The sequence below is a fragment of the Myodes glareolus genome, chromosome 25 (genome assembly GCF_982192425.1).
Source record: "Myodes glareolus chromosome 25, mMyoGla1.1, whole genome shotgun sequence".
Classification (NCBI taxonomy): Eukaryota; Metazoa; Chordata; class Mammalia; order Rodentia; family Cricetidae; genus Myodes; species Myodes glareolus.
Genome location: NC_142050.1, coordinates 16,144,624 through 16,162,268, shown reverse-complemented (window position 1 = coordinate 16,162,268; position 17,645 = coordinate 16,144,624). Strand labels below are relative to the sequence as shown.

Below are 17,645 nucleotides of genomic sequence, written 5' to 3'. Positions count from 1 at the left end.
ACCTTCAAGGAAAAAAAATTACTGAGAAAGAATAGTACATGGCTACTTTGCTTTTAAGTCATTGAGATGAATACTTTTTAACCATTTTTTTTCCTGTGGTGGCAAAGATAATAGATGTGTCAGCAACATTTATTCAATGTGAAGCAGAAAAGTGTGTCTAACCTTCGGCTGTTTTCCACTTGAAGTCGTTGCTCTCTGGATGTCTGAACCACTGTGTTCTTCCAAGGTTTTGGATCTACTACTTCCCCCACATTCTCCTCTCACGATTGACTGAACCATTTTTCTGTTGAAACATCTATGAGTCACTAGGGGAATGTTTTGAGGGTTGTTTTTAGCTCTAAGCTGAGTCCTTTGATCACAAGAAAGGCAAAGAATGGAAGTAGGGGTGATTTTTCACTCTTCTGACGGCTTCAGGAAAGTCTGTAGTACTCGCTCAGGGCATACTGCAGCAAACAGGGGTCCGTCTTACAAGGTACTCATGTCTTCCAGGAATCTGTCTCACCCTGCAAACTGTTCCGAGATGGTGTGGCAGGTGTCCGCCAACAGTACGGGGAAAGAAGCTCAGTCGCGCATGGCTTCTGTCACAAGTGCGAGCATTCTTTTATGCCGTAATCACACATCTTTTTTTTTCTAACAAAACGAAGTAAAACGCAGTGGCGGAGCGAGGTTGTGGATCTTCGTGAGGCATGAGGCCACCAGGTTCAGGTGTGAAAGGCCAGGTCCCTCCCAGCACGTTTCCGGTGGGCGGAGGAAGCGGCCTGTGCTCAGCTTTGCGCCTGCGTCAGAGGTCCCGCGCTTGCGCAGGGCCGCCTTCCTGCTCTGGTTGCGCGCAGGCGCAGAAGAGCAGCTTCAGGCCATGGCGTCAGCGGGCGCGCTGAGAGGCTTGGCAGTGGCTGGCGGAGGCGAAAGCAGTGATAGTGAGGATGACGGCTGGGATATTGGGTATCTGGACCGGTCGTCTCAGGTAGTGGAAGAGGTGACAACTCGAGGGCCCCTGATTTGGGCCTCCCCTGACTTTTGAAAGGGAGGCCCAGACCCACGACCCCCTTTTTGCCTCATGCCCGTCTTTTCCCTAACTTTCTCCCAGGATTTTGAATTGCGCGTGTTTCAGGTTACTAAACAAACTAGCAAAGTGTTCCCTTGTTCGCCAACTGCTGCTTTCTTCAGTGGCGTCCTTTAGGCCTCAGACAGCACTCGCTTGGATTTGGCTCGTCGTTGTCTGTTCCCTTTAAATCCATTTTAGACATGGATTCTTCACTCATTTTACTTGCTAGGCAAAGCGAAACAACCATATGTTCTTTCCTGATGCAATGGGAATGAAAATATACATAATGAGAATTTTAACTTCGTGCTCTTTTAGAAATTGAAGAGGTTGTTACCAGTTGAAGAGAAGAACGAAACTTTTAAGAAAGCACTGACCACTGGTGACATTTCCTTACTGAAGGAACTCCTAGATTCAGGTGAGAGCCCAGAAGTACTGTCAAGCAAATAGAGTTGTCTAAGTTCACTCTCCTGCCTTATTTAAAAGTTTGTGCTGTTTTCCTAATGAGCGTTAGTGTATCCATTGTATTATTCATGCCTTAGTTGGCTTTTTCTCTACCTGACCTATTTTCTTCAACTCCCCTCTTTTTTGGAACATATGGCCAATTACTTTCCATTGGTTCTTGCACCTTCTTTAAGAGACATGTTCTGACTAATCCTACCCCACCTTGATCGTCCTTTTTAAGTATTTACTTGGCTTTCATATGCTTCTTAAGATTTCTTTCAAGTTCTGTTTCCATCTGTGTTTTGTTACATTTTGGTGGATACGGCCTGAGTTCAATATCAGAATGAATATCTGCATCCGTACTTCTAGTTTTATGGCCTATTCAGTCTGGTCCCTTGGGGACATCACTCATGCTTTCAAGGCATCAGTTTCTTTATGTAAAGTATAATTTTATCCTGGGTTCCATAATGCTTTCTGCTAGCGTAAGTAAAATTTATTTTAAAATTACCTCCACCTGCAGATTAAGTTGTTGACTCTAATGGTTGAAATTATGCAAGGACTGACAACTGTTGAACAGCTTTAAGATACAAAATACTCACACACACAGCATGAGAAGTCATGAACAGCGAGTGTTTTTCTTCTTTGCTAGAAACAAGATATCATTTTCCTGAAAATACATTATTGGGAAACAAGATCATGTTTTCATTACTGTCCATGACACTTAATGGCTCTGTAATATTAAATCAGCTCTCAGAGTTTTGTAAGCTCCAGTTTCCCCATTTTTAAAGGATCTCAACCTTCTAACCAAGGTTATTGGAAATAAAATAAGACAATTTGTGAATAATGAATTAGAATACATAGCTTTTATGATACTATTTGCTTAAGTGTTGTAAACAATATGTAAATCTTGCCTGTTTTTGTAACAGATAAGGAAGTTCTGTCTCACTTGTGAACAAACACTGGACCTTGTTACTCAATTGAAGTTCAATACGACTTCAATAAGGAAATAAGAGGACTGGATATATAATATGTATGTATGGATAGTGAGCATAGTAATAATGGGGTAGAATAGGCAGAAGTTTTAGAGAAGAGAATTTGTCCTCAGATTAGCAGGACTGGTATTGTTGAAGTTGATGGGACATGATGTATCAGGATTTAATATGATTGGTGACAAGTTGGGGCTTTTCAGCCTCTTGAAAAGAGCCTGTGGCTATGTAAGTGTTTGGTTAGCCATTTGAAAGTTTTCTTTAATTACAAAGCCATTTAAAACTCATTTTAAAAAGCCAACAATAAATATATAAGGAGAAAGATACTTTTCTATTGCTTCTAAAATTAAGTACTAGAGTTGATAATCAATAAGAATTTTTGTTCCAGAAGTCAACATTTACTTCTCTTTTATCATACTTTGTCTTTCTATCTTTGGTACCATGGTTTTGGTAACAACTGCCAAAGAAAAGAATAATAACTAAAAGAAAATAATGATTGTTACTCTGAACTCATTTTCTGATTATTGCAGTGGTTTAGAGAGGAAAAAATGTTAGCAAGAACAAATTCAAGCCCCCCCCCCAATAAAGTTTGGCATTTCCCCAGTAATTACCATATACATTATGACAATTTAACTAAGACAGTTGGAGAGTTTACTTCTATAGTCTGCAGTGATTTATTGCTTCAACATGAGAAAAAAGTGAGCCCCTCAGAGAATTTCTACAGTGACGACTTTTATCTTTCTAAGTAGAATGCTGTAACTAAGGACCATAAAAATCTGTGAATTATAAAATATTAAAGCCAATACTGTTGCCCATACAATTTTCTTTGAAATAGAAAAACATTCTCTTTTCTTTTCTGAAATTGACAGGCACTTAATTGTTAATTATTATTATTACTACTAATTTTAATTTTATATGTATGAATGTTCTTCCTGCATATATGTCTGTAAACCATGTGAGTGCCTGGTGCTAGGAAAGGATATTGGATCCATTGGAACTGGAGTTATAGACAGTTATGAGTCATCACGTGGGTGATGAGATTCAAACCCAAGTATCTTTATCCTTGTTACACACACAGCTTCTATACTCCTTAATCCTAGATTAGTCCAACCATTTTTATTTGCTTGCTTCATATTGCCAAGCCAGTATTATTGAGGAAATTCTTATTATTAATTCAAGGGATTTGCAGCATTAATGATGTGAAGATTTTACCATTGTACTTTCTTGGCAGTTGTTACCTGTCTCTGTCACATTCTAAATATGATTTGCTATATAATGTGTGTGGGTGTTTTATCTGCATGTTTGTATAGCACATTCAAGCAGTGCCATAGAGGCCAGAAAAGGGCATAGATAGCATGGAACTTGAGTTAAATATGGTTATGAGCTGCCATGTGGGTGCTGGGAATTGAACAAGGTCCTCTTTATTCCTCTCTCCAGCCCTGTCTCTACTAAGTAGTGACAAATTTAGACTTTCTTTCATATTCAAGGCCTGATGTTTTCATCCCTCTCATTATTCTGGTTCTCTCCTTGTTATTCATTTTTCTAAAGTAAAACTTGGCATTAATATTCTGCTTGTTCTTTTAATCAAACCTCCTCAAAGTAACTTTAATTTGTGTAATGCTATCTTTGAATTTCCTTTTGTTTTCCATCCTATTCCTTTCTCTTGCCTGTTCTTGGCTTTGTTGTTGTCCTATATACCTTTAGCTTTCTATTGATCTCCTGGCCTCCTGCCCCATTCTCAACACTAATATGTTGTGTTTATAGGATAGATAGATGATAGTATTAATCCTTGGATTACACATTGAAGTCTGCATTTCTCAACAGAGCTCTAGTGGTCCAACCTTACTTTAAGTTTCTTTCTTTATCAATTTACCTGTGGGTTAAGTTTTGTGTTGATAAGAAGTTAAAGATGTCTTGAGGGCATATATGGTATTTGCGGCCATATAGATGTATAATACTGCTCAAATCGTCCTCAATACCACAATACCTCAATACCACACTGAAAAAGATAGCATGGGAATCCCTATCATGTTGTAGATACTGCATTTATAATGTAGTAAACATTGTTCGTATCAGGTCTCATGAAACACGATGCCACCGTAAAACCAAAGGCAGGAAATTTTAGTAATACCAATACAAGAATTTTTTTTAATTTTTTTTAATGATTTATTTAACTTTATTTTATGTGTATTGGTATGTGCATTGGTGTGAAGGTGTCAGATCTCGTGGAACTGAATTTTCAGACAGTTGTGAGCTGCCATGTGGGTGCTGGGAATTAAACCCGTGTCCTCTGGAAGAGCAGTCAGTGCTCTTAACCGCTGAGCCATCTCTCCAGCCCACAAGAATTTTTTGAAGCCTTTCTTATGAAGAAATAGTCTTCCATAATAGACTATGTATGTCCATATAATTTTACATCTACTAAAGTAATAGTGAGGTGTTTTATTTGTCTTTCTTTAGATTGTGGGCCTTTGAAAATTTTATTTTTCTGGGGCGGAATGAAAGATGATTCATGTTAAGAGCATTTTCTGCTCTTGCAGAAGACTGAGATTTGGGTCTATACATCTCTAATGTACAACAATGTGTAACCCCATCCCGGTTTTTGGTGTTCTGATGCCCTCTTCTGGCCTCTGTGGAAACTACACACCAGTGGTGCATATATATTCATTCAGGCCAAGGTTCTTATGTATGCAATTTAAAAATAAGTCTTGTTGGACTGGAGAGATGACTCAGCAATTAAGAGCACTGTCTGCTCTCCCAGAGGACCTGGGTTCAATTCCTAACAACTGCCTATACTCCAGCTCAAAGTGATCTGACATCCTCATATAGAAATGAATGCATACAGAACACAAATTTACATATAGATAGGGAGGTAGGTAGATGATAGATAGATAGATAGATCAATAGATACATAGATAGATAGATAGATCATTAAAACAAATTTGTCTCTGCATCGACAGGCATTAATGTGGATTCCAACTTCCGGTATGGATGGACCCCTCTTATGTATGCAGCTAGTGTGGCCAATGTAGAGATGGTTCGCTTCCTTTTAGATAGAGGTGCTAATGCAAGCTTTAATAAGGGTAAGATGCTTGAGAAAATTTGACTTTGCTTTGTATTGTGATTCTTTGATTTCCATGCAAGAGTTAGACTAAATGAGAAAATAAAGTACTTTAAGCAAAAATCTACTAGTTATATTTTATAAAAAATAGGAAAATTCAAATGTATACATTTTTAAAACTATCTGAAAGAATATAGGTTAACAACCTATTTTTGTTATCCTAATAACAGTTATATTTTTATGTACTTTTAAATAATATGCTAGATGATTTTGGTTGTTTTTAAATAAAAGCACACTGAAAGGAATATCAAAAGGCCAGTAATTTTTTTGAAAAATTACTTAAATTTTTTTATATGCTTGAAAACTGAATTATATTAAAAATGTTTCATAGTTTATTAAAGTTATGTTTTCTTGTTATTCAACAACTTCTTTTAGTGCTAGGAATCCATTCTAAAGAACAAGAGTTATATGTAAATCCAGTTTGCTGCATTGAAGCAGTAATTACATTGTATTAAGATATTTCTAATAGGCATTTGAATTCATTTTATGTTTTAGGTATAAGTTATGTTTCAAGATTAATTTTCACATTTTTTATCTACATGAGCTTCTTACAAAACAATTTCTAGAGTCTATATATTTTAAAGAAATTTCTCTCTTGGTTACATTTGCATTCTTGCTGAGGTTTTGCTTTTCATTATGTCATTTGAAAACATCATTCAATGAAAGCCATATTTAAGAAGGAAAGTTTCAAAAATATATAGAATACTCTGTTAAAAAGAAACATCGTTTTCCTTTTTATCAAGGGAGTACTTTTCATTGTAAGGCATTTTGTATTTTTACAGTATGTACATATAAATTTCTCTGTATCCACAATAATGACATTCAGTAGGGAGTCCAGTTATTAATTTCTTCTATATTAATTGGTTCTAGCAAAATATTAAGGCATCCTCATAGTAACACTATAAATGATAATACTGAATTGAGTATAATTATGGCTTGTCTGTATTAAGTCATTAATGTAAAGCATGGCTGTGATGTCCTATTTTATTTCTAATATTTGAAAAGGATTTTTATTGTGGTGTTGTTATTTGTCTTTAATCATCCTTGATTTCCACCACTTTTAGAAAACAGGATGAATTCATAGAGTAGAAATGACTATTTAAAAAACAAAAAAAACACTGATGAATGGGGGGACCAGCAAGATGGTGTAGCAGACAAAGGCACTTGCTGTGAAGCCGTGCTTGATTATGTAAATTTGATCTCTGAAACCATGATGGAAGAAGAGAACTAGTTCCCAAAAATTGTCTTCTAACCTCTTCATCGGTGCAGTTTATGAACAAATCAAGGATTGTCAAAAGTGAAGTAAAACCAGAGACTATCATTATTTTCCAATCACAAATTCAGCAAGGTAGTTTTTTTTTAAATTTTTAAATTAAAACTTCACATGCAGGCTATGTGGATATACAAATTCATTGTGCCTAACCACTTTCTACTCTCTTAAAGAGGTGACAATAGGGGAAGAAAGTTAAAATATGAATTGACATACACTTTAGAGATACAAAAGGCCCATTGCTGAGATGGTGAAATGTGGTTGGAGTGCTAGAGATGGGAAGAGGTTGGGAATTTAGAGTACAGTAAATACTTAGCATGGTAAAGAAGGCATTTAGAGACATTTCCTAATGTGTGAGGATTTCTTTGCTTTTCTTCTCATATAGACAAATTAACCATCTTGATAATTGCATGTTCTGCTCGTGGCTCAGAGGAGCATGTGTTGAAGTGTGTAGAGTTGCTACTTTCACGGAATGCAGATCCAAATGTTGCTTGTAGGTAAGAATCTAATTCTCTGATGAAAACATACTTCATCAGCCTGTTATATTTGATAAAATGAGTTCTTAAAAATAATAGCATTGTTTACTTGGCCCAATAGTGAATGAAAATGCATCATAAAGTCATAATTTGATTGTATATGATTATTAAAAGGAGACAACATGAAGGTAAACCTCTGATTTTAAATCTTAAAGGACTAAGCATTTGTGACTACACGGATAGAGCACTGTAAACCTACTTCCTGTGAATCATAGCCTTAGAAAAGCATGGTGGTAATAAAGTTTGTCAAGTTTTTTCTGCATGTAAAAATTAAGAATTGGTGTCTAGCAAGATGGCTCAGTATTTAGGAGATGTATATACTGCTGTTGCAGAGGATTTAAGATCACTTCCCAAAAACCACATTGGCTGGCTCACAACTACCTGAATCTGTAACTCCAGGGAATCCAGCATCATCTTCTGGACTCTTTTTTTTTTATTATTTAATTTTATTTTTGTTTTGTTTTTTGAGACAGGGTTTCTCTGTGTAGCTTTGGTGCCTGTTCTGGAACTAGCTCTTGTAAGCAAGGCTCTCCTCAAATTCACAGAGATCCTCCTGCCTCTGCCTCCCAAGTACTGGGATTAAAGGAATGCACCACCACCACCCAGCTGTCTTCTGGATTCTTTAGACACTTAAACTGACATGCACATAACTAAAAATAATAACAAAATAAGTACTTTTTAAAAGAATTAGCAGTTTTATTTATAGAAATACTGAAAAAATACACTGTAAACAATTTTTCTCTATCCCACTGCCAACTACTAAGTAACCACACCAAGACTTCTTAATTAACCCATTTCTACTACTCTACCTATTGCCACGTGGCTCGTGACTTTATGTGTCCTCCAACATGTTTTGCTTCCTCTGCATCTCCTCGTGTCTGTGTTTCTCCTTCCTAGTGTCTGTCCTTTGTGCCCCCAAAAATCTTACCTAGTTATTGGCCATTCACCTTTTTATTAAACCAGTCCATATGACAAATATTCACAATGTCCACAGAGATCATTCCATAACATTTCCCCCTTTTTGTTTAAATAAAAAGAAAAGGTTTTAACTCTCACATAATAAAACTATAAACAATAAAAACAGCTATAAGGTAAGAGCTATATTTACAATGTTCAATCCATTTTTTGACATATTTGGAGAAAATACTCCATTATTTATTCTGTCCTGATGAGTCCAAAGCACTGTACCTTATTTACCCTTTATTATAACTAAGGAAAATTGTAACTATAACTATCTAGTATTCATCTCTATCAAAGACCCCAGTAGAATATAATATTACCTGAGTAAACAGTAAGTGCAGTGCAAGTCACTTACAAACCTAAAAGTAAAGACAGAAACAGCTAACTGCTTGGATAGTCACTCAAACTTCCTCTGCAACATTGGGGCATCCATCTTTGGCCTGCAGGCCTAGAATATCTGACAGACTTTTCTGTGAAGCACGAATTTTTGAAGGACCTTCCTACCCTTTCTTGGCAGTTTGGCAGTCACTTTTCTTTGTGTTCTGCTGGTCCAGTTTGGACAGCGTACTGTCAGCAGTCAAGGCAAGAGCAGTTTCTTACCCAAATGACTAGCTTTTGCCACAAAGAAGCAAATTCCATGTGGACGTTCTTTGATGCCCATCATCCATTTTAGAAGTAGATTGGTACTGCCAGAAGCAGACACCTCATCAAGAGCAGACATATCTCAGTCATAAAAAGCCTTATGCCATATTCTATAGGTCCTTGAAATGTTTGAAGACCATTATCTATCTAAATATGTATGAGTGACCTTGAAAACATACCTAACATGCCTATAAGTTTGATAGTTATAGATGACTATTAACCTGTATTTATTGTCCTAAATAGCTTCAAAGACTTAAACGTCACATAACCTTTTTAAATGAGCTTCATAGGTACAATACCTTAAAGAATAGTAACATATATATAATATAACAAAAATAACCTTAAATTGTATCAGTATACAAAAATCCATATTATTGCAAAATATTTGAAATTAGTGATTTTTTAAAAGTAGACTCAATAATCCACCGTCTTAGCTCATAATTTTTATACTATATACCACTTTTTTCCTTCAGAAAGAGATCCTTGAATCTTATTCCTTTGTTAACTTTTTCTCTGACCATGACCAACAACAACTTGTAACCAACCTCCCTAAATGATGACAAACATCTGAAACTCATTCAATGACCAAAAGCTCTCCATTCTACCTTACCTTGAGCATGTGGGCATTATATTATCTAGACTGCTTCATGTTGCCTGGGGACACTGGAATCTTTAGAAGACCCTGGAAAAGTTGGGATAATGGTCAAGTTCAAGGAGAATTAGCAGTATTATTTGTTGTTCAGGCTCTGTGTAATAGGAAATGCAAGGCTTATTTGAAATCCAGGTTAGAGTAGTCTATGAAGCTGGACCATCTCAGTCTTAAAGCTGTTCTGGATGGAGAACTCTGAGGAAACTGCAACAGAGGTACTCTGAGAGTCTGTATCACCTGGGCCACCCATTTTTAGTGGTGTCCAGTCCCCTTGCTCTGAAAACACAAACTTTCAAAGGTAACATACGTATCTACATTAATACAAGTATGGAATGTGCAGTGTGCATAGGTCAGTTAAAGGTGATTTTCTGCTTTATGTTTGAGCAGATAAGAGCATCTGTAAACTTTATGATTCATTTGGACTGTATAATTAAATTGTAATGTAAGTCTCTCTCTAACTATGCCATATGAAAAGATGACATGTAATAATAAGTCATGAGGACTCTGTAGCCAACAAGATTTATCATGTCTCACTCATCTCAGATTTGTCGTGTCTCATCTCAGAACTGTTTCCATGTGAAAGGATCTTGTAATCTTTTTTGTCTTCTTCCTCCACGTCTGTAGCCAAGATATGAGGAGATCTCCCGGCCAAATCTGGTCTCTGTTAATCTGGAAGGAATTTACAGCCTTTTGTTTCCAGAGAAAACCTCTCCCCGAACACAACATGTTATGTGACTTCCATTTTGACGTTAAGGCATTTTAAAAGTGGAAGAATACATCATAAAATCAATTATTTTACTGAATTCAGGAAACAAGTCTTATTTTATGCCATTTCCAAAGGTCCAAATTTGAATGACAGCAGCACATTTGGATTCAATTCAACTAGGTATTCTAATAATTTTTCTCAATTTCAAGGCACAATCAGATCTAAAACATATACTTAAGAGTGATTATATAAGGAGAATAAAAATGCTAAAAAGTGGTATGCTGAAAATTAGCAGATAGTTTTAATATCCCTTTTTAATCTTTAATTTTTAGATGAGATTATCTGTATGGCTTGTCCTTTTCAACAATGTATCAGAGTTTCTTAACTTTAACACTATTGACATTTTAGGGTTAGTAATTCTTTGCTTGAAGGGAATATCCTATGAATAATAGGATATTTTACTGGGGCATCCTTGATCCCCTAACTACTAAATGTAGTGATATTTTTCCAGTGTCATAATCAAAAATATCTTTACAGATTCTCAATGTGGTATGGAATGCAAAATAGGTCTTGCTTGAGATATACTCCAAATAGATAAAAATCTCTTTTTTTTCTTTCAGTACTTTCACAAGATAAATAGGTAGTACCCAGGCATGGCAGCCCATGCCTGTTAGTATCCAGGAGTCTGAAGCAGGGGGATTGTAAGTTCAAAGTCAAGCCTGTACAACTTACAGAAAGACTGTGTACCAACAGCAAGTAGTGAAAGCTTTGCCTTCTTACTGACTAACTTAGAAGCATCCTAAAGGAGACATCAAAGCAGTATCATGAGTTCCAGTCTGTCTCCTTAAGAACTAGAGATCATCTTTCAGATACATAGGATAGACCTTAAATGAAGTGTCATATAAAAGGAAAATAATCTCAGGACACAGGAGAATATAGTGAGATTTGGAGGGAACTAAATATGTAAATCATTAATATCAGGAAAACCTATTAATATTGAAAGCCTATTTGAAATATTGAAAGGTTTAGTTTTATGTATTATATACAAAATATACCAGATATAAATGTAATAGGAATCATTCAAATGTCAGGGAGAAAACAGACATTTACATGAAGGTACTTTTAGTCTGTTGACTTAAGAAATTCTTTTTCATTATATCAGTCCCCTTGTATCAGTGGGTGCTCGCATCCCTCGCAGTCCTGATTACTTTTTTTATTTTCTTCATCATTCTGTTCCTCATTTGGACTGTGGAGTGAATAATGAGAGTTCACCAAGGCCTGTTGGACTGGGACTGAACGAGGACATGATCCAACCAGATTCTCTGAATGTGGCTGGCCCGGAGCCTTTTTGAAAAGCCGTTGACAATGACACTGGGACTTGCTTCCTCTGCATATACTGGATTTTGGCGCTCCAGTCTGTTTGGACTCTCACCTTCCCTGGACCTGGAGGGAGGGGGGGAGGAACTTGAACTTCCCTCAGGGCAGGAAACCCTGACTGCTCTAGGGGATGGAGAGGGAGGAGGAGAGGGAGTGGGGGGAGTGGGAGGGTGGTGGGAGGAGGGGCTGAAATGGAAACTTTTATAATTTAATAATAAAAAAAAAGAAAAAAAAAGAAATTCTTTTTCTCATAAAAAGTACCTAGAGTGATAGAAGAGATACATAAAGCTTATAAATGACTCATTTTATAAGAGCTAGATGATCACCTAATTGCTAGTTGTCTAGGAAGGTTTTCTTTTTAACTAAAATGAATAAAAGTAATAAAGCCTTGTAGGTCAAGCTGTAAGCTACAATCTGAACTTTGTGTTCTGATGTCTGATGTGGCTTGGGCACATCTACATCCTGCAGAAACAGCCCTAAATACAGAGTCTTTGTAGATAAAATAGCAGGGGTGAAGAAAATAAGGAATTCACTTGTTAGAAGATTCTTTAGGAGTTTGTCAACTTTTACAATGAAAGTGAGTTCTTTGAATCAAATTACTTTGTCAGTTTTTCTTAAAAAAATGAGAATAAAGAAAAAAGTTAAGAGTAAATGTTGAATTTCCTATAATTTTATTTGCTAGAAGTCTTTTGGAATGGTACTAGTGGATTTCTGTAATAATTTAATTTTTTAAGATTATATAAAATTAACATGCCATAAAGAATTTACATTTTAGTGTATAATTGACAGAAGCAGTACACATTTATGTTACCACACTGTAAGCCAGAACATTCTATCTTTCCATAAATTTTGCTGGAAACCTTTCCTGTTAAATCCCCTTCTTTAATGGCTATCATGTAGTTCGCAACTGGTTCTGCAACTCTAACCATTTTATTCTAGGTTGTTATGTAAATATAATTGTATGATATTTTCGTTGCTTAATTTCTTTCAGCAAAGAATGAATATCACTGTTTCCATATTGTATATATCAATTATTTAGTGTTTGACGTTCCAGCCTATGAGTATTCTATAATAATTTTTTAAAAATATCATGAAATCTTTGTATCCTGGTTGTGGTGATTAAATCATAAATGCCCCCATAGTCTTGGGCATTTGAGTACTTGTTTTCCAGTTGGTGGTTCCAGGAGTGGGTATTGAGAGGTTGAAGACTAGTGACATCACATTTGCTCTCATCAAAATTTGAGACTTCAGCTTCTGCTCTAACTTCCATGATGACTGCTTATTGCCATCCTTCCTTGCCATGTCAGACTTTATCCTTCTAGAACCATAAGCCAACTTGTATGATTTGCTTAAGCCATGTGCTTTATCACAGCAATATAAAAGAAACTAATAACTGACATAATAAAACAGAAAATTGGTTGGCTTTAAAATGGAAAGAAAAGGCAATACATATTTTAAATTTCTATAAAGTTATATGCTAACTTTCAGAGGCAGAATCTAAGTCATTTTAAGACTAAACTCAGGGAGCATGAGTAGTAAGAGAATTGCTGTCAGCATTGCACCTTTCTTTACCCCTACCTGCCTAAGTGGGGACAAGCACATCGTGTGGTTCCTTGGGGTCGCACTGACTTATCCACACCTATGTTTAACCCACTTAGTTGTTTATTAGGAGATCACATTTTGTTCTTGTTGTGACTGTTGTTTGTATGGTTTCAGCAAAACCCTTTGTGTGGGTGCTGATCATTACCACCAAGTGTTTGTATATGTTTTCAGATTTTCTCTTCTTTAGCCATTATTGTGCATTGCTGTATTCTCCTCCCTCCTTCCTTTTTCCCTCCTCTCCTTCCTTTCTCCCTCCCTCCTTTCTGTCTGGATTAATTTTTAGACTTTGTAGAGAAATTACCATTTTATTGTTTGATAAAGTTCAAATGAATCATTGGTATGTAGTAAAGGGAACTCTTGTAGGTAGCATGAAATCTCAAGTGTTCATTCTGATTGCCTACATAGTAAATGTTCAGCATCTGAGAGCATAGATTGTCCCTATAAGAGTTCCTCTTGTTTCACAGAGCTATGAATTCTAATCTGTTTCCAGAGTCAACAGCCCCTGCATTAGTATGCCTATTGCTCTGAGTTCTGATGATGTTCTTCAATGACCTGTTCAGTTGATAGCAGAGAAAGCTTTGCAGCAGTTCTCTTACAAAGAAGCTTAAGATCTAAACAAATACAGCTTAGTCTTTTTGTAGTGAACCTTGTATTTCTTTCATTAAAAAATGAAAATTTGTCACTTAAAGATAAATATTTCATATCCAGTGTTTTCTTGAGACAGGATTTTCCTATGTAGCCCTGGCTGGCTAGAACTGGCTGTGTAGATCAGGCTGGCCTCAGCTTCACCGTGCCTTTTGAGTGCTGGTATTAAAGATGTGTGTCACTATGCCCAGCTATAGCACAGTTAACTGCTTCAGTATTGCTGCTGCTGAAATTTTATGTAAGTAAATAACTACATGTTCAAATCTGAGGCTGATAAAATGGCTCAGCAGGTAAAAGTGCATGCCCTGCAAGCCTAATGACCAAGGTTCCCAGAGCCCGCATGATGGTGGGAAGAAAGAATGTCCAATCATCACGCGCTTGTTGGTGCAGGCTTATCCATACTCTTACATCCATCATGTACATTCCTTTAGCTTACTGAATGTCATTTAACCTTCATTCTGTTAACTAAAATGGTGAGTTGATTTTATTTACTCTTCTGGCTTTTTCTTAAAATTTCAGTGTTACTTTTTATAACTTATTATTCCCTGAGATTTCCAACTCTAAGTTAAAACTTCTTCAATGTGGTAAATATGTCATCTAGATTGATCAGTGCCATTATCTAAAATCTTTTAAGCTTTTTTCTATTGGTAATATTTCTCATGCCTCTTCTTATGAGCAGGTGCCAGTTATTAGATTTGAAAAATTACTGTGAGAATAATATGAGGCATTCAATCATAGGTCAGTGACATTGTCAGTTCTTGAATCATGTCATCTGAAATTTGGTGATTGAGGTTCCCTTGAACCAGTTTGGATGTATGAATAGGACATTTTTTTTTAACCTGGAAGATACCATCCCTTGAATCTTAGCTTAATTTGTTTCAAGTATGACAGATAAAGCCCTTTACCATGTTTATCTCAGGACTGTTGTCTTAATTGTGATATTCGCAGCCGTTTTCCCATTGAGTTCTGTGAAGTAGCAAGGGTCCTAGAAGCAAAAGTAATCATAAATGCTAGCTCTCTCACTCGCATTTTGCTCTCTGGATTTCAGATCAGTTATTCCTTGGTGTCTTTGATTTTAAGAAAAATTTAAAAATCTTAAATGCATCTGTTTTAGGTCCCTTCACAGTTTTTGTCCAAATTATCTATCTAACTTAACCATATCTACAAGGAGAAATTAGCATCTTCTAATTATAATTTGTTTTTATATTTATGACTGACGTAGTGTCTATACTGTTCATTTTCTGTGTGGATTTCTTTTATAGTTTTTTCAAAATAACATTAACATTTCATAAGTTTTCCATATTGGTACAAAAAAATCTACATGATTCTTTTATCACTTTCTCGATTTTTTTCTTTCCTTTCTTTGGGGTTAATGTCAACTAACAACTTGAAAGTAATTTTTAAAGTTAATGCTCTAAGTCAGAAATCACAATTCTGTTTTTCTTAAATATTGATGATGTAAATGCTTAGAAGGCAAAGGTTTTCTCCCACTCTGTAGGTTACTTTCACTTTGTTGGTGGTTCCCTTTGCTATGCAGACACTTTTTTATTTCCTGTGTCCCATTAGTTAATGCTCTCTGTAATCCCTGTGCTGTAGGACTTTTGTGCAGAAAGTCCTTGCCTGTTCCCGTGTCTTTAAGAATGTCTCCTATGCTTTCCCCTAAAAGTTTCAGTGTTTTAACTTTGTAGCATGTGTATCCTCTTCTACCTTTATATGAGTCCGGTGGGTATAACCTCTGTGGCAGGCCTGTCCAGCCACAGCTGCTGCCCCACCATCTTATCAGACATGCTGACTTTAAAGGAAACATTTGTGTCAACATTTGTTGCCTCGCAAGCACTCTGTTAATTGCTTTTAAATATGCTTTCTAAAATATGCTTACAAATAAGCTGTAAATGAGCTGACATTTTTATTGTTAAAGTAGTAATAAGCCAGATAAAATCCTGTGTAGTTTAATAAGTTTTTTGTTTGTTTTTAGAAGTTGTGAGATATCCCCCTAGTTTGCTGAAATATTTTCTTTTCTTTTTTTTTTTAAAGGCTATACTTATATATAGAAGGTACTTTTTCTGGCAAAGAATTTTGTTAAATTCTGATTTCTCAGCCATGATATAAATTTTACAAACTAACATGGCATTTTAACTTCAGTAGACATTTTATTACCATTGATAAATAAGGACACATTACCCAGTGCTCAAGATTTTGACATAATCATTGCATGGTTGTTAACTTGTTGAATATTATTGTCTATTCTAAAAAAGAAGAAGAAGAAGAGGAAACTCTGGGAAGACTTTACCTTTCCCAGAGTGTAAATTTAGTTATAAATGCCACTGGAGCCGCTTGTGTGTATAGTACTGGCGTATAACAAGAGCGCGCTTCTAGTTTCGGTAATTGTGGCACAACTTGTTGCTGACAACCCAGGCCAACACCATATAACACTGTCCTTCTAGAAGCAGTTTTTAAATTGCTAACGTAGAAATGATCATTAACTTCCTGATGTATTTCCTCTCTTTTTAAATGTGCAAAATAGTTGACATGTTTTTGTTGTGAATATTCAAATAACAAATAGATCCATGGAGTAAGCACGAACAATCTACTGAAGAAATTCCTTTTGTTCTCTCATTGACAGTAACTAAATAGTTCAATGAAGATCCCAGTCCTTCTTAAAACAGAACTGTATTTACATACAGATGTATACACGCATGTAGGTTTCTTTTTCACTCAAAAATGAGAGTGGGATCTTTCTGTCAATACTTAATAACTTTATCTTATTTGAGAAATCTAACGTATTCATATTGCTAGTACACTGTCCTATTAAGCATTATCATGTTGATAGCATTAAGTTTCGTACAGTTTACCATTCTGGTATTGTATGGTTAGGAGTAATGCCTCGTGGGCCAGATTTCTAACGTTTGAGCTTCCACTTTGTTATTTTCTAACTCTGTAATTTTATCTTTTCAGCTTTGTTTTTAATAATAAAAGCATCACATCATAGAGGTGTTTTTCTGTTTTGAACTGTACCTAGATAGAGAGAAAGGCCTCCTGACAAGGATGAACACATTAATTCTGTAAAAGACTTGGACTGCTTTAAAAGTTTATACATTTAAAATGAATAATAATCTTTAAAAAGAAACTTGTTTGACAGTTGATACTGTAAGCTCTGAAAGAACATCCACTTTACATTCTTGGCAATGTACTAATAAGGTGTGTGTGTGTGTGTGTGTGTGTGTGTGTGTGTGTGTGTGTTGTTAGGAATCAACTTTTATTTGTTTCTATTTAAAATAAGAAATAGAGCTTTTCTTTTCAATATAAATTATTTAATTAAATAATTGATGATATTTCTTTTCATTGGGATATTCAGTCCATTATCATTTAATATATGTACTGTCTACATATCTATTATTTAGTAAATAAACTTTCTTCTAATTTTGATTGAGAATCCAGTTTCTTTTAATATTATTCCATTCCCTATCTTATCAGTTATTTGTTCTTTCATTGTTCTTTGAGTGGCTACCCTAGAAATTACAACGTCAATTCTTTACTTTATTGAAGTCTACTATATATTAATGCTTTTATAAATCCATGGATACCGTTGGATTTTTAGAAGGTTTTTATTCCATTGTCTTTTGTATGTATTGTCGTGTATTTATATTTACTTGATGCTCATAATTTGC

The 17,645-nt window shown here is 35.6% G+C and overlaps 1 protein-coding gene across 3 annotated transcripts in view; it reads left to right on the top strand.

Annotated features, from left to right (window-relative positions):
- The first annotated feature begins 834 nt into the window (after window positions 1–834).
- The window catches only part of Asz1 (ankyrin repeat, SAM and basic leucine zipper domain containing 1), a 48,259-nt gene continuing 31,448 nt past the window's right edge, over window positions 835–17,645 (top strand). For 2 of the 3 annotated variants that reach the window (XM_048448933.3, XM_048448931.3), the window contains exons 1-4: window positions 835–964; window positions 1,361–1,460; window positions 5,430–5,552; window positions 7,246–7,357. In XM_048448933.3, the coding sequence (XP_048304890.2) occupies window positions 857–964; window positions 1,361–1,460; window positions 5,430–5,552; window positions 7,246–7,357 (443 nt within the window). In that variant the 5' untranslated portion in view covers window positions 835–856. The remainder of the gene's footprint in view (window positions 965–1,360; window positions 1,461–5,429; window positions 5,553–7,245; window positions 7,358–17,645) is intronic. The other variant, XM_085683686.2, reaches the window with a different exon arrangement.